Source organism: Caretta caretta, chromosome 11 (genome assembly GCF_965140235.1).
Source record: "Caretta caretta isolate rCarCar2 chromosome 11, rCarCar1.hap1, whole genome shotgun sequence".
NCBI lineage: Eukaryota > Metazoa > Chordata > Testudines > Cheloniidae > Caretta > Caretta caretta.
Genome location: NC_134216.1, coordinates 10398319 through 10424465, shown reverse-complemented (window position 1 = coordinate 10424465; position 26147 = coordinate 10398319). Strand labels below are relative to the sequence as shown.

Here is a 26147-nt window from a genome sequence, read left to right as displayed (position 1 = left end):
CCATCTACTTACCGCAGTGTCTTCACTGCAGTGAGTCGACAGCTGACACTTTTCCGTCGACTGCGCTTTTGCTTCTCATTCTGGTGGAGTATCAGAGTCAACGGGAGAGTGTTCAGCAGTCGATTTATTGCGTCTATGCTAGACGCGATAAATTGACCCCTGCTGGATCAATGACTCCCCGCTGATCTGACTGGTAGCGTAGACAAGCCGTCAGAGGCTGCAGCAAACTCATTAACCTCTCTACAGGAACTAGAGGCAGACTGTAAAGAGTCATGCTGTCTTAACATGGGCTCCACTGACACTGAGTTTGGGACAGAGAGCCAACTTCTCTCAAAGCAACATACTACTTTGTGCTTTTTGTTATCCACATACAGTACTTAGATATTGCAGCCCTAGAGGTGAAATCCTGGCTCCATTGAAGGCAGTGGGAGTTTTGCCATTGAAGTCAATGGGTCCAGGCTTTCACCCATACTCTATAAACGCCCAGAGGGAGGGTGGTAGGCTGTACCTATCTATCTATCTATCTATCTATCTATCTATCTATCTATCTATCTATCTATCTATCTATCTAGTGCTATTTCTGCATGTTCACTGCCAAAATCAGCCAGGAACTAGCCAGTGCAGAGCATAAAAAAGAAAATATAATTGGGCAATGGGCCTGAACCACAAACCCAGATCCAAACATCCTATGGACTTTGGAGAAAATCTGACCCAGATCTGAACTTTGAATAAAACACTCTCTAGAATTAAAGCTTAAAGGAAGTTAGCCAAACATTCTGACCCTATAAAGAAACTTGGCTAGAGCTTCGGGTTAAGATAGAAGACAGTGCTTATGTTACCAAAAGTGGCTGAGCAGTTTGCAATGAAGACGTTGAGGGTTTTTATCCATTCATCCATTTGGCACCAAAAAGTTTGAAATGATAATTTAAAAAAAAAAATACATTTTTATAATTAACAACTGGTATACTTAGAATCTACTGGGAGAAGGTATTGGGTGGCATGGGTTGGATAGGATACTCTCCTGCTGGGTCTGTAGCATCACTTCTCCCATTATTTGCAAGCAACACAGAATGTAATGGGTATCCCCCAATCCCTATACGGGATACAGTTAGACACTTTTGTTACTCCATGGCTTTAAAGGGCCCACCCCCACACTTGGTTCATCCTTCGCTCCTCCACCTGCTGAGAACAATGTATTATATAACACTGGTGTAATTGACTAGATGCGTTATTATTGACAATAGCTGAAGTTAGAACAAGTAGTGTTTTTTGTGGCTCTGACAGAATGTTCTTTCAAGAATTCAAAGAGGAAAATGTTCCAATTTGTTATCTGACTAGAGAAATAATGATAATTATTCTTTTAACTTCCATCAGGATTTATATCTTGCTATATGTGTTCTGCATGCAAAATAAGGCTGATTTATGTTCCAGTCTGTGTATTTATCCACTGTTCTGCTGGTAGACTGAAGATACATGATTTTTGTTTAAAAGTATTATTACTTTTTGAAAACTCGTGTTTAATGGTATCGGGGCCATTTCCCAACAAAAGATGATTGGCTTATATCATGCTTCATTGTGAAAAATCCATGACAAACAGATTTATTACTCGTTGTGTAATATTGAGCTAAGTCAGCAGAAAAGATGATTATTTAGGGAAGTAGCTTCTGAAATATTTAAACAGTTGTTATTAAAGTTTTTCTATAAGGTCATTGAGATCACATTTAAAAGCTCTTTGAACTAAATCATTTTCCAAACAGCCTGGTTAATCGTCACCACTGGTACTGGATGTGAATGAAGGGGGTAGCTACCCTTGGCCCATGCATCACCCAGAAATAAAGAACTGTATAGAGAAATTAATGTCAGTGATTTAAGATTGGGATCAAACTTTAGATAGTCAGGGTGAAACAGCACTGCCCTGGAGGTGGGATACTCTCCATGAAATTATCTGATATTCACTTCTTCTCACTCATCTTCAGCAGAGCAAAGGAACTTACCCAATGCACAGCTACAGACTAGGGACCGAATGGATAGGCAGCAGTTCTGTGGAAAAGGACCTAGGGGTGACAGTGGACGAGAAGCTGGATATGAGTCAGCAGTGTGCCCTTGTTGCCAAGAAGGCCAATGGCATTTTGGGATGTATAAGTAGGGGCATAGCGAGCAGATCGAGGGATGTGATCGTCCCCCTCTATTCGACATTGGTGAGGCCTCATCTGGAGTACTGTGTCCAGTTTTGGGCCCCACACACTACAAGAAGGATGTGGATAAATTGGAAAGAGTCCAGCGAAGGGCAACAAAAATGATTAGGGGTCTAGAACACATGAGTTATGAGGAGAGGCTGAGGGAACTGGGATTGTTTAGTCTGCGGAAGAGAAGAATGAGGGGGGATTTGATAGGTGCTTTCAACTACCTGAGAGGTGGTTCCAGAGAGGATGGTTCTAGACTATTCTCAGTGGTGGAAGAGGACAGGACAAGGAGTAATGGTCTCAAGTTGCAGTGGGGGAGGTTTAGGTTGGATATTAGGAAAAACTTTTTCACTAGGAGGGTGGTGAAACACTGGAATGTGTTGCCTAGGGAGGTGGTGGAATCTCCTTCCTTAGAAGTTTTTAAGGTCAGGCTTGACAAAGCCCTGGCTGGGATGATTTAATTGGGGATGGGTCCTGCTTTTGAGCAGGGGGTTGGACTAGATGACCTCCTGAGGTCCCTTCCAACCCTGATATTCTATGATTCTATAACTTGACTCTGAAATGTTTAGCAGGGCTCTATAAGAATTCATTCTATTTTGAAAAGCTATGCTGCTTTATTTAGACTAGCCTTTTTGTGTGTGCCTTGAGGCATTTACTTGTCACCCATCATTAGCTTTGTCTAAAGAGCTGCCTTCTGTGAACACGCACTGCCTCAGCGGCATTCAGACAAAAGTGGAGAAAGGTTCGGCTTGCGTTGCTTTGACATGTTCAAAGTGAACTGCTCCATTGCACAGTGGAATGGAAGGTGCAGGGAGGGGAGTTAGTGGGGGGAGGAAAAGGGTAGAGGAAAAAAAAGTTTCTCTTTATATTGGGTTGCTCCAAAGGAATCTGCTGTGAAAGAATCTGTCCCTCTGGTTCCCTGCCTGGAATCGTGCAGCTAGGCTTTTTGTGTGTGTAATTATTGGTTTAGTAAAAAATTGTTCTTTTCAGAGACTTCAGATCGCTTTAATTAGCGCAATATGTCAAGCAAACCCTGGGTTATCTAAAAGCCACCATGACAAGTCAATCATGTTTCAGAATAGCAGCTGTGTTAGTCTGTATATGCAAAAAGAAAAGGAGTACTTGTGGCACCTTAGAGACTAAGGAATTTATTTGAGCATAAGCTTTCGTGAGCTACAGCTCACTTCATTGGATGCTTGCAGTGGAAAATACAGTGGGGAGATTTTATATACACAGAGAACATGAAACACATTCTTGTCAACTGCTGGAAATGGCCCACCTTGATTATCACTACAAAAGGTTTTTTTTGGTCTCCTGCTGGTAAAAGCTCACCTTACCTGATCACTCTTGTTACAGTGTGTATGGTAACACCCATTGTTTCATGTTCTTTGTGTGTATAAAATCTCCCCACTGTATTTTCCACTGCATGTATCTGATGAAGTGAGCTGTAGCTCACAAAAGCTTATGCTCAAATAAATTTGTTAGTCTTGAAGTCAATCATGCTATCCCTTAGTGATCTATTTTTATTTTTAATTTGTTGTCTTTCTCTCTAATTTTCTCTCTCCTTTTCTTCTTCCTTTAAAAAGAATGGTTTGAATTCCGGGTTGGGCTTATACAAGCCCCGTCACTTAAGTAAATATCTATGTTTAGGGCTTCATCCTATTTAGATATGGAGCCACTCCTGGGTGGTTCTGGGTGACCTCACTGCCTGTTAAAGTTAGAAGTGGAGTGTGCTTCGCACCTTGCCAAAACGTACCCTTACTGACAGAAATGGAACAGCAATGGCCCACTGAGCTGCAGGATATGGTGACTGAGTAGGGTAAAGTTGCTGAAACAAGTTCCCTTGCCAGATAGTCCTTTGTCCAGAAGCATTTGTTTTACAGACTGATTCATCTGCTTGGGGCATGCATTCTTGAGACAGATACAATTCCCAGCTGCGGATGCAAAGAAGTGAACTGTGGTCATTGAAAACAGCGTTTTCTGTGGCATGACCTTGCATGTTGAACTGTTGCAATAGCTGGCATGGTGCTAATTCTCTCTCTAGGTGTATTTAGAATAGTTTTGCAGCTATTGATTTCAGGCATCTACAGAAACTGAATTTCACCTTCATCTGACAAATACCATGAAATTAAAAATTAGTCTGTTCATTATCAGTGAGGATTGATGGGATGTAAAAAAAATAAATAAAACACTGGACCCAAATAATCCATGGAAATGGAACAATATGGGCCCTTCATGTCAGGATTGCTTTTGTGGCTCTTAAATCCTACATTTTACAGTCGAGATTAAAATTGATTCTCAAGATTGTCATCTAATCTGGTTGCATTTTTTCCTCCTTCCGAGATCTGTAGCACTGCACTTTTACCTGGTAATTTACATGTGTTTTATTCACGTGGAGTTTGATGTCTGTTATGATGAAATTGTCAATGTTCTAATGATAAAATTGATTCCCCCCCCCTCCAGAAACAGTATAGCTGCTTCAGCAGTATGTGCCTTCAACCTCAGTGCCATTACTCAGGCGTTTAATGGCCCTTTCCGATACCAGGAGAATCCAAGATCAGCATGGCTGCCAACAATAAACCCCATCCCTAATTTTCAGGTATGACTGCAGTACTTCAATTTACTCCAGACCCTTTTAATTTCTCTTTGATGGAATCGTTGTACTGAGTTGATTTGTATGGAATTCAGGGCTCCAGGCAGAAGCATGGTGCCGTACAAGTCAATGAACTATATTTTTCCACACGGGGAGGTGTAATGGAAAATTAGGGTTTGAGGTGGGTTCTTTTTAGTGCTCTAGATTTACCAAAATACTTCAAGATAAAGACTGAAGTGGGTAGAGAGGAAAAGCATGGTCAGTTTTTGGAAGAATTCAGGAATCACTGTGTGTTTTCAAATGAAGTAGAATGAGGAGGAAAAAATATATATAGGTCTAGCTTCTCATCTGGGGAAAGTAAACCTTTTTCATCCAGCATATTCTTAGTCTGTGGAACTCCCTACCACATAATCTGGGTATAGCTCACCAAATCAATTACCTGAAATTTCAGGAGCCTTGGGGATCGGTGCTCCTTCATCCCTCCTATTCTCTGCTTGGGGAGTCTCTTATGAGCTGTAATGCTGTGATCTAATTCTGGTTGTTGGCCATGATATGGGGGTGTCTGGGTGGTGTTTAGTGGCCTGTGATATACAGGAGGTCAGACTGGATGATCTGGTGGCCCCTTCTGGCCTCAAATGCTATGATTATGATTCTGTGATATTACTGAGACTATGAACTTAGCAGAATTCAAGAGAAGATTGAACATTTCTATGGAGAATAAGAATAGCCAGAGTTGTTATAGTAAAGATTTAGAAAATGAACAAGAGTTGTGGAAGGGATATAAACCCTCATGCTGACAGGCAAAAAATAGCCTCTAATTAAAAGGCTGAGGATGAAAATTTCTTGGGGGACAGATTATCCCATAACTTCACATTGCGGGGTTTCTTGCACCATCCCTTGAAGGAGCTAGCATTGGCCTCTGTTTGAGACCATATTGGGCTAGAGGGCCTGCAGAATGTGAATTCCTATGCTTCTAGGTTAGTATTTCTGCTATGCTCATCACTGTGGTACGTGAGTGTCTAGAATGAGACTCTTAAAATGAGCCATGCAGACTTCCCAGCCATGGTTTGCAGATTCAGTGGCTGGAAGCTGAAGCTAGAGAAATTCAGACTAGAACTAAGGCACATGACCATTGGAACAACTTACCCAGGGATGTGGTGGATTGTCTGTCACTTGAAATCTTAAATCATCTCCTAAATCTTTCAGTCAAGATTGTGGGGGTGTCTTTCTAATAGATAGCTCTAGCTCTCCTTGAATTTATGGGCTTATGCAGGAATTACTATGGCCTGAGTTATTCAGGCAGTCAGACTAGATGATCATAATAGTTCCTTTGGGCCTTAAAATCTAAGCATCTGTGAATTGTGAATTTGCCAGGATCCTGAGTTACAGCAAATTGGCAAAAAAGGAACAAATTGCAACCGTCCAGCTTTACAGTCAGCTCTGCACAAAACCTCAGCAAGTGAAGATGACTGCTTCAGAGCATCCATGAGAAGCCTCTGCTATCTGGGCTGCCATGAAGCCTGTATTGCAATGTAGAACTTAGTCATCCCGCACTGGTGGAAATCGCAGGGGGAGTGTCAGTGTGTCAGGAATCTTTCCTCACACCCTCAGGGTGAATCTCTCTGTGGCACAGTGGGGCCTTGTGCCAAATTGAGTGCCTAATTCTCCATAGAAATGCAGAGTTGCAGTTGATGCAGATTACAGATTCCAACATGCATTGCTCCATCTTGATTGGCTACACTTTGGCCACCCTGATCTAGGTGCACTCAAAACAAAATCTAAGGTCTAACTGGAGGCCTGGTCATGCTGAATGCCCTCCATTCCTACTGGGTTTGAAGGGTATTAGGGTTCTCTAAGAGTCAAGGGTGTTCAGCACCTCACTGGACTGTGTCCTGGGTGAACAGGGAAATGCAAAAAATGAGTCTGGAAAAGAGATTTATTTGCTGTGGAAAATATCAGATACAGTGGGGGAGTGAACAGGTTACAGGACGAATATATGAGAGTTAAAAGATAAAAAAATAAGAAAAGGAAAGGAAGGTACGTGGCAGATGAAAGGAAGATTGCAAAAAGAGATTAGGAAATATTTCAAGTACGTAAGGAACAAGAGGTCAGTGAAGGGCCTTTATGAGATGACAAGGGTAATTTAGTGACAGAAGAGGCAGATATTGCAAAAAAATTAAATTAATTCCTTGACTCAGTGTTCACAAAGGAAGATGAGGGAAGGATGCCAGAAAAAAAAATGTCTTCGCAGAGAGGAAGGAGAACTACTGAAGTATATAGAGGATCAAGACAGCACAGATAATCAGGAAATTAGAACAAAACAAAATAAAACAAAAACGGGAGGGTGCTGTGTCAGCATGTGGGCTGCCAATAGAGCAAAAGGGTTATCTTCTGCTTGATGAGAGTAGGAAATAAAACTAACCATAACATTCCAACTATCAGTGATGACCTGTGAGGGAAAAGGGTATAGTGGGTAAAAGTTAGACTATCTGAAGCATGAACATGCAGGGCCAGAGAGAGAATGAGAAGGAAGTGGCAAAAGAGAGATTTCCAAATTTCTTTAGGAACCAGGGATTAGGCACTGATGAAATAGAAAGAACTTCTCTATTAGAAAATGTATTCTCTAAGGATTGAGTCAGAAAACCACAAACCTTGGCATGAGTATTTGGAAAGAGGCTGAAGATACTAACCAAAGGGCTAGAACTTCAGCTGAAGTACATCAGCACCAGCCCTATTGACTGCCCTAGATTTCCTCCACTTCCTCCAGCTCTGGTTGCAGATTTTAGTTAGCTGCAGATTTTCAGCAGGGATTCACAAAAGGAAAGTTGTGCCCAGCCATAGTGAAGAATTTGTTCGTTGTTGCAGTAAAGAGTCAAAAATGGGACCCCAATTGGGAAAACATAATTTGTCGGTTCCCTGATCTGTTAAGACCAGTAAATCAGTCGGGCAACATAGTCCAGTGGACCGAGTTTAGGACTGAGCACTCATCCCAATTCTGCCTTTGACTTCTGTGCCCTTGGGCACAGGACATTTAACAGACTCCTCATATTTCATATGGGTTAATGAAAGCCTCCTTGCCCAGCTCACAGCTCCAGTCCTGTTCCCAGTGACGTCAATAACAAACGTCTTGTTGGCTTCTGTGGGAGTATGACTTTGCACAGTGCTTTGACAATATTAAGTGATAAGTATTAAAGTATGATATAAAGTGAATTCCAGGGCAACTCAGACCTCAGAATGAGGTAACCAGGGTAGCAGATCTGATGCTGCTGTTGAACTGAAGCAAGGAGGCCAGTGCCTTAACCAAAAGGTCCATTTTGGATGGACGTGGGAGGTAAGGTGAAGTCTGAGATGGTCGGACACAGGCTAACCAGCCATCTATGTGAAGCTGTAGGAGTTGGAGGGAAGTTGCATGCCAACTCCTTTGCAAGGATTATTTAAAGTCAGGGGAGCCAGTGGAGGAATGCACGTGGAAGAGGCCAGGTAGTGAACTTGGTGTTTTCATACAAAAAGAGTAATTTTGGGGGGAGTTCATCTCAGGTTTACAGGACTTTAGGGTGAGACTTCAGGCAGACCTGGGAGTACCTCAGAAAGGGTTTGGGTAGAAGTTCAGGGTTTTCTTATCTCCTGTGAATTTCTTCATCCATCCTTACCTTTTTTTTCTCCCCAGTTCTGAACTCCTGTAGTTTATCTGTAGACTTGCTCACTCTGTGGTGTCACAAAGGAATAAAATACTGTCTCGCTAGCCAATGGACCAGTATGAAGACACAACTTTATGGGGTGGAAGAGTGACCAAAGCTCCCTGTAACACTGGCTGCTAGCATAAGGGGCCAAATCTGGAAGGTTTTCCTCAGGCAAAATTCTCAGTGAAGTCAATGAGTGTTTTCCCTGAGGAAGGACTTCAGGGTTGTGTTGTGTGAAGTGCAAATACAGCTGCTGAAGTTCTGTCATCCCTGTTTAGTGTGGGATGCTGAATGACAACAGTCCTAACGAGAACCTGACGGAAAGGATCCTGCAGGATGCCCAGCGCTTGTTCCTGATGAATGACGTGGTTCAGCCGGTCTCTGTGGATCCGTACGTCACTCAGGACAGCATTCGATTTTCCAAACTGGTGGTTGACATTGTTCAAGGAAAGGATACTCTCTACCATGTGATGTATATCGGGACAGGTAAGAGCATTCGAGTTTAAGTAGGACCAGTTCCCTCATTCAGAGACATAGCAGCATGGGAGCCTGATCCTGAGGTCATTACTGTTTGTATTGAGTTCTTACTGTAGGCAAAGCTCCATGGAAGCTAGTTTTTCTGAATAAGGAAGAGATAAAAACAGAATAGAGACCTTGAGGCATGACCCTGAGAGAAGAGGCCTTAAATCCGCAATGCGTAAAAGAAGCAAAAGATGACTTTCCTTTTAACATGTATCAACTAATCAGACTAAGGCACAATGGTGGAGAAGGGCAAAGGGCTTGCCCTAGGTAACTAAATTGCTGTGTGTGATCTTGTGCAAGCTAACGTAACCTCTCCGTGCTACAGTTTACCTATCTTCAATGATACTTGTGCACTTTTAAATGCCTATGAGATCAAGAGATGGGTAAGCATTATTATCATCACATTACAGATGGGGAAACTGAGGCAAACAATGTCCTACGGTCACACGAATAGTTAGTGGCAGCACTGAGATTATAATGCAGATCTCTTGACTCCCACTGCCATGCTCTGACAATTAGGGCACGCTGGAAAGCACAAGAACCATGGATGAAAGGTGATGAAGAAAGGCAAAGTATTATAAATGGTTGCCTTAACCTATTTTCACACTTGAGATCAAAATTAAATTAAATATTTTGATTAATCAGAGCATATGGCCAGCCTCATGGGTGTAATGTTTTCATCCTTTATTGTCAAAAGAAAAGGAGTACTTGTGGTAGCTTAGAGACTAACAAATTTATTTGAGCGTAAGCTTTCGTGAGCTACAGCTCACTTCATCGGATGAAGTGAGCTGTAGCTCACGAAAGCTTATGCTCAAATAAATTTGTTAGTCTCTAAGGTGCCACAAGTACTCCTTTTCTTTTTGTCGATACAGACTAATACGGCTGCTACTCTGAATCCTTTATTGTGAGAGTGTTGACTTTATAATAAGATATATTGCCTCTGTAAGTGTTAGATTAAACTAACATTGCAATATGGAGTCATCCTCTCACTCTAAAGTTACCATCTTCTAGGATTGTATCATAATTTATGTAACTTTTACCACCACTTACGTTGAAAGTGATTAGCTTTGATATATTTTAGTAACATTCCCCCTGATTTAAGCTTGCATGGAAGTGATCATGATGAGCAAACTGTACTTACAATGAAATATGGCATGGTTTTGCCACTTCTACATCTTTATTCCTTAAGTGATGTGTCCCAGTTACTATGCCAGAAGAAACAGAAGTGGAAGACTGAGATTTTAATCTCATTTGCTTTTGCCTTCCATTATCCGTGAAGAAGTCATAATGCTTCATCATCTATTTTCTTTTACACATGTTTCTCTGAACACTGGCAGTGGTCACTGGAGGCTGGAATCTGTTGAAACTGAAACCTTTCAAAGGACGAGAATTGCAGTTAGAGGGAACCTTTAGCATATTGGATCCTGGAGATTAGTGATGGACTTGAGGCCAAATCGGAATTGACCCCAAATGTCATGATGGTATAGATCCAGATCGGTATTTTGGGGCCCTATTAATTGATATAGAAACTTCCTGTATGTAGCAGAAGTTTGTTGCTAGGAGTAATTTAACTATGGTATTGACACAAAAAATTTGCTGTTTGACTTATTCCTTGAATAAGTCAAACTTCAAAGATAACAGACATGGACTAATCTCATTTTTGTTCTAAATGCATGTATTGTTCTTGGGAAAAAATGCTCATTTGACAGCCTGAGATGAACTTCTCCCGTAGATCCATCAATCCACCAATTGATAAATCAACAGTGTAGCATAAGCTTCCATACAAACACTGCTTGTTGTCATTGTATCCCATCTTCCTACTGTAAAGACCACTTTTAGCAGGGAAAGGATAATTTAGACTTCAAACCCATTCAGTCCTTACTGTGACATCAGAGATTTCCAACCCTGGTGCACCATTTGCTGCGGTTGAGGTGGCATCATTCTGGGCCCCTCTGCTCCACAGCTATAAACCGGTAAGGACACCTGAATACACGAAAGGGAATTGCACCCACATAGCTGGGGCAGTTTCTACCCTGGATAACAAAAATGTCTAAAAAGTAGTAGAAGTGGAAACAAGCCTTAAAGTGTTTATGTAAATAGGATGTCATTAATCTTTTCAGTCTCTGTGCTAGGTACGAAATTGAATCAATATTTCTAAGATTTACTTGTATCTTGCTTCTTGTTCCATTAGAGTATGGCACCATTTTGAAGGCACTTTCTACCACTAATAGGAGCCTGAGGAGTTGTTATTTAGAGGAAATGCAGATTCTTCCCGACGGTCAACAGGAACCAATCAAGAGCCTCCAAATCCTGCATAGTGACAGGTCACTGTTTGTGGGTTTAAATAATGGAGTGCTAAAAATTCCTCTGGAGAGGTGTTCAGTGTACAGAACAGAAGGGTAAGCAAATTTTATTGCTCTGATATATTCCACTCCAGCTTCAAAGGAAAGCAACAGGGAAACATATCCTAGTCTGATTCATTTCAGAATGCCTTTTTTCATCACTGGGAGAGAGAGTCAAGATATTTGTGTGTGTATCTTGATAGATAGTGCTCACGCCAGGAGCAATGGGAACGAAGGATATTGTTTTTGGTAAATATTAATTTGTCCTCATTAGAAATTAATCACATGTTTACTGAGGAGTAACTTCCAATATTACTTGACATTTCAGTGTTGGTTTTATTATCTCCACATGTTTCGCTTGTAGGTCTCACTGGCTGAAAGGCTGCAGTATTCTGAATTCTTGGTCTTCTCACCCATTGTGGCTTATAAATGATTGCTTGCCAACCATTTAACAATGTAGGAGTGCATTGGGTGGTTATTTTTCGTTGCTTTTAGAAACCAGTAGCTCATTGGAACAGCATGTGATAGAGTTGGCACCTGGAAAGTGCTGTCTGGCTTGAACATTTTAAAAGAAAATAAAAAAACATTTTCAATATTGACCTCTGACTGCAGAGGTGTAATCCACCCAGTGTTGAATACGGAAGGGTTTGGACAGCTACATGGCCTGCCCCTACTTTCAGCAGGCAAAGCCGTGTGATACTAGCTGACTGAGGCACGTGCTCATGTAATCTGTGTGTTCCATCTTCAGTCCTAGAGTTTGAAGTGGGTCCAGCTGTGGGTTATTGCTTATTTGCACCCCTAAGGACACTCTTCCCCCTTCAGCCTTTGCGTTGCTGATCCTTGTCTGAAATGGATGTCCCCGGTGCATGCCAAAAGGAGGCAGTTCATTAGCATGCTCTAAACTAACTACCTCTTTCTTGGCCTAGCACAAAACCTGCCTGATTCCACGTGGTGAATTTCATGATTGCTTAGTTTCTAACCAGGTTAAAATGATCAACTAGCTTGTTCTAAAGTTGAGTCTGTCTAAATGTAAAAACATCTGCTCTTTCTATTTGTGCTGAGCCTCATAAGTATAATTATTCCTTTTAGGAAGAAAACCCTCCACTTCAGTTGTTACTTTAAGTTTGACTCAGGAGTGGTGAATGTATTAAGGTGTAGGACTTTGATACAGAAGGGTTTAATACGAGAAAGGAACCATAGCTGGAAAACATCATCCTGTCCTCCCCTCTGAATGGCAAATGTTTAAATGGCCAGAACACAAGAGCCTTTCTCTTAAGATTGTGTAGGAGAATACAGCTTGAAAGGAATATACATATAAAACAGATCAAGGGAAACCTAATTCTTCCCTCTTTTTCTATTTGTTCAAGAAAGATATTCCCAAATTAAATTTGCTGGCAATTTATAGAATGTTGAAGTTCCCAGTTTGAGGATATAAAAGTACTTTCCACTGTGGGGTCCAGCGTGACCCTTTTGTAAAGTCAAATGGCCAAGGATTTCAAGGCTCCCTAAGGTATATGGACACTCCATTCCCATTGCTGCTGCTTCTAACAATTTGTATTGTAAATGAAAGGCGGTTTGGCCACGGTTTTACGCGTTGCCTGAGGGATTTGGATGCTAACCATTAAAGGAGAACTTATATGCCCCTCCACTGAACAGAGAGAACGAGCCAATCCTGTGAAAGTTAATGGATGAGACTTGCTCAGTAACAGGCTGAACCGGGTGATTGAGACCGTCATTGTATAACTCCCCTAAAAGTAATTATTTTCTTCCTGGAAGTCATGGCCGTGACAGACATGCACGGCCTTCGTTACGATGCTGATTTAGTGCTAAAGGTTTTCTTAGGGAGACAGCCTTGTGACATACATATCTGGGGCCAGTTTCGTTCCAGGTACAACATCATTGTATTTGGAGCGTAGTTTCAATAGGCTGGATCATCTATTCCTGTGAAAAACTATAAGAATGGGTTTGGGAGAGGAAGTGTTTGCTAGGGTCCCCTGTGGGGGATCATGGGTCTCAAACCCAGGTCCCTGGGCAGTCCTCTGAATGCAGCCACCACCTGACTGGTACCAGCAAAGGGTGTGGGCTGGTAGACCCTAGCTCACCATAGGCACCGCCCACAGAGCTCCCAATTGGAGGAGATGTCTCATGTCTCCAATTGGCTCAGATTCATTGTTTGAATCCGAAGTTGTATAAGCAACTAGGTGAGTTCCTGGCTGGCAGCTACATCAGATCTACCTTCTTGTCTGACTCTTAAGTCCTGCCTTGTTCCTGGTTCCTGCCTTCCTGTCCTATTCCTGGTTCCTACGCCCTGCCTTGTTCCAGATCCTTACTTCAGTGCCCTACCTCTAGCTACTGGCTCCAGCTCTGAGCCTTGGCCTGATTCCTGACTCTGGCTCTCACCCTTGGCTTGACTCCCAACTCTGGTTCCATCGCTGACCTTCGGTTCCTGGCTCCTGACTTCTGCACTGACCACTAGGCCTGACCACCTGCGTTCAGTCTATGACAGTCTCCTCACAGAGATCCCACCAGGAGGATCACGGTTTGCTCCCGCATATGGACAGACTGCGGAATCCACCCAGAAACCCCGAGGATCCTGTGGGATCTCTGGGAAGCTAAGGCCCTCAACACAGAGGCCCCATGCATCCTTCCATAGCAGCTTGGTGCTTCAGTGGAGCCATGCTACCAGGTACTTTCCTGGCCGTGGTATCCCCCTTCAAGGGATCGCTACCTTGGAGAGGGGACCACAGAAAAGATGACAAAGCCCCAGGACTTTCTGCAGGGCCAGAGGAGTGGTGATGTGTGTTCCAAGTCCCAGCCTGCCCACACCTCACCTGGCCCAGAATCCCAGACACCCAGAGAACCCGCTTCATGGACTGGAGGGAAAAGGTGATGGTGTCACAAGTGCAGCTGAGTGCTTTTTGCCTCATGAGAGTCCTCTCTACACGTGGATCTGGGAGGCACAACTCCTCCCCTTATCATCCATCTGTACTCCAGCTTAGTGGTACACAATAGTTTAGAACACACAGACTCTCACACATCATAATCATCATTTGACCTCATGGTACTATGTTAAGGTCTATCTCAGGTGACTGGAAGCTGCCTGACATCAGGAGAGGGTTTTAAATTTTCTCCAAATCATACCTCTTTCAATGAAATAAAGCATCAACCCAGCTCTTGAGGGGCTGGGGACTCAAAATCCTGCCTCCTACAATCAGTTTTATCATAGTTTTAGATACTGTAAAATTAGTAGGGTTGGGCTAAATAGAAGTACCTGGATAGGATAGTACCTGAAAGGTACTGTAAATACGTATGGGTGGCAAACAGTGAACACATTTGTACAATGTGGTAAGCCAGAATTTGTTCAGAGAGGGTTGGTCAATGAATGTGATTTTGCAGGTAATGCAGTGGTGGGTCCTGAGTTCAAAAGAAGATGGGGGAAAACTCTGGGAGGCTCTCATGAGATCTGGAGCAATAGAGGGATGGTACATTGCAAAAAAACCCGCAAAAACAAATGGAAACTTGCAAATGTGCACATCCCTTAAAGAAAGCTAAGAGGAGCTGGGTTGTATGTATTTAGATGGTGGATTTTTTTTTCCTAATAGAAACTTTTTTGTAGGGGATTTCTCAATTTCAGATTCCTGAAACTTTCCCCCTTTAATATCCTGGATGTGTAGATCACATGTTTACCAACCTTTGTATTTATTTCAGTGCTGAGTTGTTTCAAGAGGGGTGTTTTAATTTTTTCTGGTGCTTTTCACCTGGCACTTCTCATGGGCTGTGATTTATTGCTTATTGTTGTGTCTATGTTTAATACATGCCAATAAATAACCTCAGGAGCAAGTCACGATTCCTACCCCTCACCTACTTTCTTGCCGGTACTATGACTTCTTGACTGGCTTCTCAGAAAAGCTCTGGTTTCAGCATTTTTCATAATCTAATCATTTTGACGGGGGCTTGGGAAGCCTTCAGCTGATGAAAATTTCATACCTCCCAGGCAGGAATACTACAGTGCTGTTTGTTTCCCTTGGCTCTGTCCCACTTTATCAGGAAACTTGTGACTGTTTCGCACCCCAAGGGCTGATTAGGAATTATGATTGCCAAGTAGTTTTTGGAATCATATCAGTCTGGGCCCTAAGAAAGGGAAATCAGATGTGGAAACAAAATTGATCTAGCATTGATTAGCTTTGGCATTCCATACAGCTCTGCTGCTGCAAGGCAGTGGGACACATACCTAAGGCTCAGAAAGAGGGGAAGAGGAAGAAAGGGGGTGAAAAAAGAACTTCTGACCTCTCCTTACTGTTTGTTTATTGCCATAGCATCAATTGAACCTGCTAAACGGTCACTGATAGCATTGCACAGTGTCTTGATGTGTCTCGCTGACCCAAGCTATTTCTGGGTGTCTAAATGGTGCTTTGTACATGTCCACTGACCTGTCACAATTGGCCTTTTCAATACAGCCAGGCTCAGCAGCCGGGCGACAGGAAGACGGCTGTAGTGTCAGTTGCCCAAATTTATGGCTGGACTTGGCTGCAGGGACCTTGCCTTGTGCATTTGTGTGTTTTCCTATTGTGTTCCTCACTTTCACTGGAGAGTATTAGGAGGGTGTCCAATGCATGCAAAATCTACAAACCCTTTTAAACATGCCATGTTTCTAGACTTCTTTGCTGTATAGTAGTTTGGCTGGGTTTGCTGCTAAGGGTTTTACTTGTTTAGAAACCTTTTTAATTTCCTTATAATACTAGAAGTAGGTAAAGTTGGGTTTAACTCTTGTTTCCAGATACCCCTAAACTTTGGCCTGGGGTTGGTCTTGGATTCCTGGTCTAAATTTCACAGCTGGCATCCACAGTATATCGAGAACAGGTAAAAACAAAACCCAGCATCGGAACTTTGGAATGGTGGGGATTTGTGATCAGGATCCAGTATTGATAGTTTGGGCCAATCTTTAGTCTAGGTCAATAATTATTTAAAGGGAGAGTGAGATCATTATTTCATGTTGGGAATCACTGTGGAGCAGTTGGGACAGTGAGGCCAGCACTAACACAAGGAGCTTTGTGATCTATGTGACCTACCCATTGCCCGACATCTATCCAGAGTGTGCGTACAGTACAGCGGGTTACTGACCCGTGGGTCAGCCAACCACTTTCAGGACAGGGAATGTGAGCGAAGCTGTAGTCCTGCATTTGATTTAGAACAGCGTCAACAAAGCATGGTTGGTGACCAGGCTGGAAGGTCACGCCAACATCACTGCTGCTCCTATTCCTGCTAGAGACATTATTTCACTGCACTTTTTATGGATCATCTTCCTCCCCATCCTCTCCCCACGCCATCCCACACAACTGTCTGGAGAGTCTACAGCTCATACGAATCAATGATATTTTGGGTGCACTGTGGGGTCTTGGGAACGGGCCAGTTTATTGTCCACCCCTGCTGCTAAAGAGGCATATTTCTCTGTGCAGTTGTGTTCACTTCTTCAGCTGTGAATCTCTTAGGCCTGGTACCAGTTTGGCAGCAGAGTAATGACGTCACTGGAGTTATTCCTGATTTACACTTCTGTGACTGGGATGAGAACCAGGCCCTCTTCGCATGCAGTTGTGGCAGTATTAAAAATACTTGGAGGCCCTCAGAAGAGCCCTGGAACATGGTAATGACGGCGCAGTAGCTCCCATTGTGAGACTGGTGGCCAGATTTTTGCTGAATATTTTGATAACTAAGTGGGAGCTGAGCATTTTTGAAAATCTGGTTCTTTCTCGACTATGAAAATTGCTGAGATACTGAACTCCTTTTATGCATGTGTTTGAGAGATTAAAGAGAAGTAGTAAGGGGGGCCTTGTGAAAATATAACTATTATTGAAAAGCAGGAAAGGGAAAATCTGTACTACCTCTTTCCATCTGGTTTGGTTGACATGGTCACTGTAGGGTTAAGGGAACTAGCTACTTACTATACCACTGATAATTAATTTGAAAAGCCTTGGAAATTTTCAAAGAAGGAAAGAAGAGTGATCAGGACAAGTATTATCCCATAAATCCATCCACAAACCCTACTAATATAATGTGATAAATCATGCGAATGAAATCCTGACTCAATTTAAGTTTTCAGAGTAGCAGCCGTGTTAGTCTGTATTCGCAAAAAGAAAAGGAGTACTAGTGGCACCTTAGAGACTAACCAATTTATATGAGCATAAACTTTTGTGAGCTACAGCTCACTTCATCAGATGCATTCAGTGGAAAATACAGTGAAGAGATTTATATACACCCAGAACATGAAAAAATGGGTGTTATCATACACACTGTAAGGAGAGTGATCACTTAAGATGAGCTATTAGCAGCATGAGAGCGGGGTGTGTGTGTGTGAAAACCTTTTGTAGGGATAATCAAGGTGGGCCATTTCCAGCAGTTAACAGGAACGTCTGAATGGTAAAACTCCCATTGACTCGATGGGGCCAGCATTTCACCTCTAGGGTATGTCTACACTGCAATTAGACACCTGTGGGTGGCCCATGCCAGCTGACTCAGGCTAAGGGGCTGCTTAGTTCCAGTGTAGACGTTTGGGCTCAGACTGCAACCTGGGCTCTAGGAAGCCCTTCCTCACAGGGCCCTAGATCCTGGGCTCCAGCCTGAGCCAGTACATCTAACTGCAATTAAACAACCACTTAGCCCAAGCCCCACGAACCCGAGTGAGTTGGCACAGGCCAGCCGCAGGTTTTTAATTGCAGTGTAGACATAACCCTAAGGATAACAAACAGAACTACAATCAATAAGCTACATGGATTTACGTGGTAGATTAATTTGATTGCTTTTTTTATAGCACTACAATATTGGACCCCCATACTGCAAACTCTAAGGCACATGCTGAGCTGTAAGCAGATGAGTAGTCCTAATTATTATAATAAATCTAGTCCTGTACCTAAAGTTAAGCAACTTCATAATAGTTTGCAGGATCTGGACTTTTGTGATTGAAGGGAATGAGATAGATGTAATATGGTTAGATTTTAGTAAAACATTGGGTACTGTATCTCATGAAAGCTTAATTCAAATTGTTTAGGAAAGGAACATTGTTGTATGGATCTAAAATCGATTAAAAGTCCATAAGCAAAGGGCACGGGTAAGTGATAATGAAGCAAGTTGGGGGAAGTTTCTAGTGAGGTACTCAAGAAATTGGCAATAGGTCCATCTTATTTGACAGTATCTTTTATGACATGGAAGAAAATAGCATGCTTTGTGGCTGATACTAAAGTGTGAAAGAATCACAAAGAACAGTGATGAGAAAATTAAGTATCTGCAAGGAAAGCTAAGATGGGGTGAGTTTGGGGAGAAAGCTGAGACTGAGGTTTGTGTTCTGGTGGTGGTTGAGTTAAACATGAAAAAGCAAACAGTAGGAATTCAGGATTTTGTGCTGTGTCTGGATGCACAGAGCGGGGTGTGAAAGCTACGTGGTTACAGAAATGTGTTTGGCTATTGAATAATCTTCCAAGGGACGTGGTGAAAGCCCCATCACTTGGCACATTTAAAACTACAGTAGAGTGGACAGAACCCTAAGAAATAATCTGTAGGGAACAAACCCACAGTGGCTGGAAAATAGACTGGACAGTTTGATAGTTCTGTCCAATTTGTGACTTATATGATTCTATAAACTCAGTTTATAAAGCTGTATTTTTATGCTGTCTTTCTGAATACCATCTCTCTCTAACGCCCCTCTCCCCGCCTTTAGACTACCATTTATCATATTATACAATAGCTGGAGCCCAGGTTTATGCAGCTACTGAAAAAAGAAAGGTTATAGCTTAGACAGACGAAGGTCACTTAAGAATGAGCCCAGTAAAATGAGCTAATTTCAGGGCTCACTGGCTTTTGTTTTCTCACTGTCATCTCTTTGTTGCCAATTTGTTTTGGGATGCTTTGGTGTTACGTTTTTTGTTGTTGTTGCTTTTTTAAACACACTGCACTTGTGACCTGGGTGGTTCAGAAGATTCTGAATAGCTTAGAAGATGGATTCTTTCACCTCTAGTTAACTGGCTTGAGTCCAGCCTAGATCAGTGGTGTCTAGAAGTCATTACCATCTGATGACTGCTTGGTGGGCTCTGTGAAATTAGTCTCAGTCCAGTGCAGATTGACAGTGAGCAGGCAGTTTTCTTGGAATGTACAATGCAAGGATGGCTTTGACACTACAGTAATTTAAATAATATTAATAACAAAATGCTACAAGCAGGCCCCAGGTGATTCATCCTTTGCAGCCTTCAGCTTTTACATCTTGTGCAGCTATTATTTCATATTATTTGTAGCACCCTCAATTTTCTAGACACTGTCACGTAGGAGGATGCAGTCTCTGCATCAAAGAGCTTGTAGTCTAATTCCACTGGCTGCCTACTTCATATCTCAAATTTCCGGTCTTCTTACAGCAAGACCTGCAGTGAGAGTGAACAGACACTGTAACATGCAATGTGCGCCCCTGATTGGAGGAGTCATAGTCATAAGATCCAGCTGGACAGCTGCTGGGGGATTTGGCCTTTTCATTTGGAGATGTGCTAGTTGTTGGGGTTTTCTTTACAGCATCAGCAGTGTGTAAAATATGTATATACAGGGTGACCAGACAGCAAGTGTGAAAAATCAGGACAAGGGGTGGGGGGTAATAGGTGCTTATATCAGACAAAGCCTCAAATATCGGGACTGTCCCTATAAAAGCGGGACATCTGGTCACCCTATGTATGTACAATTCATCATCAGAATCAAACACATCATAAGAACAGGAGTACGTGTGGCACCTTAGAGACTAACAAATTTATTAGAGCATAAGCTTTCGTGAGCTACCGCTCACTTCATCGGATGCATAGAATGGAACATATAGTAAGATAGATAGATATATACATACAGATAAATTGGAAGTTACCATACAAACTGTCAGGTTTCAGAGTAGCAGCCGTGTTAGTCTGTATTCGCAAAAAGAAAAGGAGGACTTGTGGCACCTTAGAGACTAACCAATTTATTTGAGCATAAGCTTTCGTGAGCTACAGCTCACTTCATCGGATGCATAAAGTGGAAAGTACAGTGAGGAGATTTTATATATACACACAGACCATGAAAAATATACATTGTAAGGAGAGTGATCACTTAAGATGAGCTATTACCAGCAGGAGAGTGGGGTTGGGGGAGAGAAAACCTTTTGAAGTGATAATCAAGGTGGCCCGTTTCCAGCACATTTCCAGGAGTTAACAAGAATGACTTGAAGTAACAAGTGAGGCAGTGAAGTAGGTTCCCAGGAAGTGTCCCTGCTGCAGTCACTGGAACACGTGGCAGGAGCCTGCGCAGAGCTGAGCTGCAAGTTGTCATCCTCATCCATCCTGTTTCCTTGGGGGCTCACTGTTATTTCTACATGTGACACTGTGAGCCAGGCATTTTGTTACAGTGAATGTTTTGCAGAAATGAAACTACTGTGCAAATGCCTTAGTTCCCCAAACGCTTCTACCTGTATGTACTGCCTCCATTCCCCTGCAGGTACACAGCACCCCCTGAGACAGGGAAACCAGAACAAGCCCACTCTGCAAAAGACACAGGACACTGTGAAGCCCAGCTTCATGATGGCTCCTTCCACCTGCACCAAAGGGAGATACAGGGGGCAAGGCCGAGGGAAGGTCAGGGCTGGTGAGAGCCTAATTAGTTAAGATGAGCTGTTATCCGCAGGAGAAAAAAACTTTTGTAGTGATAATCAAGATTATTGATAGTGATAAGTGAAAAGATTATTGATAGTCAAAAAAACTTTTGTAGTGATAATCAAGATTCTTTTTCTGGATACAGACTAACAGGTCTGCTACTCTGAAACACATAATAGTGATAGTTATTTATATTTATATAGTGTCTTTCATGCCAAAGAATCCCAAAGCAACAAGCTTCTGTGAAAAATATAGTCACCCAATTCGTCCACCATTGAAAATCAGTTACTTCTCACGTGGAATACAGCAGCTCCCAGCAACACTACATAGCTGTTTTGGACAGGCACTAGAAAGGTATTGGGTGACTATCAAGAAAAATGTCCTTATAGTGAGATCAGTTACAGTGTGGAATAATCTATCAAGTTAAGTAGAGGAAGCGTTGTTTCCTGGGACACTTAAAACTAGACAGAACAAGTGATGGAGAACATACTTCTTGCACTTGTCTAGTGTAGGGACCATCCTGCACTGGGCAAGGGGTGAACTAGATCCCCAACGGATAGATTAGATGGCTAACGTTTCTTTGAACTCTCTAATATTCTGTTATTCTACAAATACTCTCTCTAGTTGAATCAGCTGAGGGCTATTTTTTGAGCAGAAAGTAATTACCCAAAGCTGGACAAAACAACCTCATACGAAAGAGCTACTCAAATAGTGATTATTTTGTGCAGCCTTGGGGAAAATTGTAGGTTGTTTTCAGACCTCTGTATCATCGTTCATGACTCTTTCAAAGTCATTTGCTCCTGCAGGCTTTCTTCTTGATAACTCCCATCTGAGCCTAGGTGTGAATCAGCAGCATCTTCTGGAGGTTGCCTATAACATATTCATTTTTCCTTGCTAGTGAGAGCAGACACATTTCTTTTCCCTCCAGCCGCCCCTTCTGCAATGCTCTGAAGCCAGTAAATTGCAGGAATTCACTTCATTCTTAAGAATATGAAATCTGAAATTGCAAACCCAAAATGCAGAGGCAAAGTTCCAGCTGCACGTGACATCAGCATCCTGGCATTTCACGACACGGAGCAGCTGTAGGGAATAACACTTGAATGGGCAAATTTGCCAATGCTGTTTTTCAAAAGGACCTCTAACCCCGCTGCCTTTTTTCTTTTTGGTGTGTTTGCTCCACACTGCAGTCTGCATTGTGTATAAGAGATGTTGTCTTTCTAGATTCCAAGGCCAGAAGCGACCATTGGGATCATTTAGTCAGCCCTCCTGTATAACACAGGCCATAGAACTCCCCCAAAATGTGCTCTAGGAATTTTCTATTATGGCTAAAGTCTTCTCAGTTTCGGAAATGGATTGTATTTCAACATCCGGACAAGTACACTTCCTACTGAGGAATTCCTTCTTGTGACCCTTCTGGTTAGGACTTGTGTAGTTATCTGCATTTCCTTGTGGATGACTGATTCCATGTCGGGTAGTCAAAGGCACGCTGACTTTCTGTTTCTATTAGAGGTCAGTTTTGTTTGGCATGGTGACAGGAGTTTTTAATAGTGTTTATGGAGCAGTGCTGCTTTTTTAATAACCTGTTTTTAGTTATTAAAAACACCTGTCAGTGCTTTTTTTTTAATAACCTGTTTTACTGATGCAAACGTAAATCCAGATTTAATCAGAATTTTCTCAGGATAGCATTAATCTTCATCTCTGAATAAATGCAATGTTGTTTTATTTCATGTCTTTAATAAAAAAACAAACCCTACCCAATAAGGAACTCATTGTCCCTAAGAAATGATGGAAAGGGATGTCAGGGAGTAAGAAATGCAATAATTTGTTGTGTAGATTGTGAGAGGCCATAATCTATAAAGCCACAAACAATTATGGAGATATTGAGAATGTTGGGGCCCAAGTGGAAAGTAACAAAGATAAAGCCAATTCAAGGTCTATGGCGAGGAAAGGGAAATAAGCCAAAATTGCTGACAGAAGTCATGCATCTATACACTATTACTTTCAAATAAGTTAGATGTGTTTTGGCTTTTAAATGGCCTGGAAGGTAATTTAATTTCAGAAGTCATTTTTATGTGTCAGGTTTTAATTTATGTGATTAAAACACAATATATGCAAAGTGGAAATCACGGAAGCTGGTAGTATGTAGGCGATAAACTTCACATACACACTTCTCTGTCTTTGTGTTCTGACATCATGCACCAAACTAATGAACCTCATCTAGCCACTGTAAATGCTACTATCACCCTACCACTGTGGTCTGGGGGCTGGTTTCTTATTGGGCAGTACCTTACTCAGTAAGTAGTTCCATTGATTACTTTGAGGGGTAAAGTCCTACTCCAAATGAATAATGGGTGGCAAAATCTGGCTCTGAATGTGTTGCATTGTTTGGCAGAAAAATGAAGTTGCAACTTGACCAGCATCTGACTGCAACAGCTCAGTTCTAGTCCGCTTGTCTGTTCAGTGGGAAAGATAATGGATTTGCACAGCTCATGAGCCCATCTCTATGGGTTTAAATTTTTAAAGGTATCGAAATTCCTGGGATTCTTTGAGTTGGTTTTTCTTTTTAATCTTATTTTCATAAGCCGTGAACATCGTTTGATTCTGACTGTGCTCTCTTCACGCCATCTGGTTTTAGGGAAGACAAAAGTCCACTCTCCTTTGCGTGGGTTATTGAGACTGTCAGGAATTATTATTTGATTGGCTGGAAGCTAATATGATTATCTGTTTCGTTCATACCCTCTGCAGGTTGATGTTAATGGGACAATAAGCTAACCTTGTCAGGAAATGCCAGTCTGCCAAACACAGTCTTTAGGCTCATAGCTAATCAACAGCAATAATATCACCTTATTGCTTACAAAATGCTACCCTCTTTGCATTAGCCGGGCTGCTCTGTGTTTGAAACCTATTAATATGGACTCCTAACATCTCAAAGCAAAGTTCAGTACTGTAACTCAAAAGATTCTGGCTCCCATCTCCTTCTATGACTTCATGTTCTTTATCAGTCCCCAGTCTTCCTTAAAACAAAGGAATAACATAAACAATGTCCACCCGCCCTGGGCTTAATAAAAGTCTTGCGTCCCTCCTGGGTTTTTTCTCAGCAATCTGCTCCTTGTTCCAGAGAGTGGCTGCGGGGCTGCTTCCCTGGGCCTTTTTTCACTGTAGTAGTCTGAGATTGGCGTGAAACATAACCTCTGCCACTCTGTAGCCCCTTGGCTTTCTTCCATCTCATTTGTCTTCTCGTACCCTGCCCTTTATACAGGACAGTGTCCACAGGGCTGCTCCCCTAGACCTTCCTTCCTGGACTCTTTCTACTGCAGGGACTATTGTAAGAGACTATCCCTTTCTGGCAGTTTTCTGTGCAGACACCCCACCTCTGCAGCTCTTATAAGGAGCACTGACTCCTTGCTCAGCTGAATCTGATTAGTGAGCAGGGCTAGCTGGCCTCAGGCCTGTGGCCCTTAAAGGGTCATGCCAGCCTGTTACACCCTCCCTCACCCACCTTCCAGAATTAGTTGCATTTACTTGCAGAGTAAAGAGAAAGGGAGTGAGAAAGAGGAAAATGGAAATAGAGAGGAAGGGCATGGGGAGAGCAAGAGCATTGTGATGAATTGCTGGAGCACCTTAGCTGAATATCTATTCGTATAAATGCCATGTGGTTGCTTTGGGATTCTTGGTACAGAAGAGCACATTTCCTTGTTGTCTCTCCCATGGTAATCAGAAGAGAGGACAGAAGTTACAGTAATTCTTGCTTTCCTTTGGTCTGTCAAAGCCTAATCTCTTGGGTCTGCTCTACTGATTTTAAAAGGTCTATTTATTACAGTCTGAAGCTTTTATTTGTCAGGGAAAACTGACCAAAAGATGGAGTCATCTTGGGCCATCAGTACATTAGAGGCTAGATTGGAAACTTTTGAACTGCAGACTTTTAAACTTCAATGAAGATTTTAAGGGAGAAATTGTTCAGTTCGTAAACAAGAGTTCCCAAGTGCCCATGTCAAGGAGTGAGCTGCTGCTTTGCACTGCACACTGGAATGCCTAAGGAGGGCGAGGAATCCCAGTGGGCTAGTCCGTATTCCACCCTGGCCCCATGGCCCACCGGGGATATTTGTTGGCGGCTCCTTCACGGCTATGTACCTGGCACGGTTCATGACTTCCCCCAACAGCTGTTCCTTCTGTGGCGAGAGGGAGACCCTGGCACGCATTTATAGCAAGTGTGCCTGGTTGTAGCCCCCCTTCCAGCTCCTCCAGAACTTACTCCTCTGATTCTCGTGTCACTTCTCCCCACATCTCCTGATTTACGCACACCCTGTCTGTGGCTCCAGAAAGTTGCAAGACCTCCTTGTCAGCCTCCTCTTGGCCCTGGTCAAAGTGGCCATCCACTATACCTGGAGCAGGAAGCTAAATTTGGGGGGAGGGAGTGTTCTGCAACTGCAGGCCCTACTTCCAATTCTCCCTCAAGTCACATCTCTAGGTAGAGTTCCTCTGGGCCACCTCCACTCGCTCCCTAGTTGCTTTCCAAGAGTAGTGGGTGGTGTCTGTGCTTCCGTGCATGGTGTCCCCCTCTGGATCCCTGCTTTTATACCTGTGACCCTCACAAACGTTCCTGTTTTTTCATTTTTTGTCCCCTGAACTTATTTGAAGCCTGGGTCCAGTGGCTCCTCCCCTTGGGTTAAGGGGAGGGGCCTTTAGATGTGTGTGGGCAGAAGCATCCCCAGTGCTTCAATAGGTGCACACTGGAATAAACATTCCCTTTAAGAAACAACTGTGTTCACAGGTCAGACATTTTTCTGGGTCATTTAACTCGTTTTGGGACAGTCTGTGGTAAAATTCAGTCCCCTAAAACCAAACCCCACAACTGCAGCAACAAAGTGATTCTGAAGGGCCCCCTCATTTTCATTGCTCTGTGAGAGAAAAGTTCTCGTGCGGTGGTCAGCACAGAGATGGTTGGCCACACAATGCTGGCTTCTCCTCCTTGTTTTCAGATGCTAAACTGCATCGTAAGGACATAAAAATTCACAAATACTTTCCCAATAAGCCGCTGCTGCATGGCCGGTATGTGATTGGGAGTGGGGATGGGGGCTGGCCCTAGGTAATTATGGAATAAGGATAGGAGACAGATACTGAGTGGTGAGGAGTGGGGAGGGAGACGGGGCCTGGGTGATGAGAGAGAGGCAGGCAGAGCCAGG

At 42.8% G+C, this 26147-nt stretch overlaps 1 protein-coding gene across 5 annotated transcripts in view; it reads left to right on the top strand.

Annotated features, from left to right (window-relative positions):
- Positions 1 to 26147, top strand: part of SEMA5B (semaphorin 5B) — a 362762-nt gene that overhangs the window by 276430 nt on the left and 60185 nt on the right. For all 5 annotated transcript variants that reach the window (XM_048869807.2, XM_048869808.2, XM_075117741.1 and 2 more), the window contains 3 exons: positions 4647 to 4782; positions 8735 to 8942; positions 11170 to 11377. In XM_048869807.2, the coding sequence (XP_048725764.2) occupies positions 4647 to 4782; positions 8735 to 8942; positions 11170 to 11377 (552 nt within the window). The remainder of the gene's footprint in view (positions 1 to 4646; positions 4783 to 8734; positions 8943 to 11169; positions 11378 to 26147) is intronic.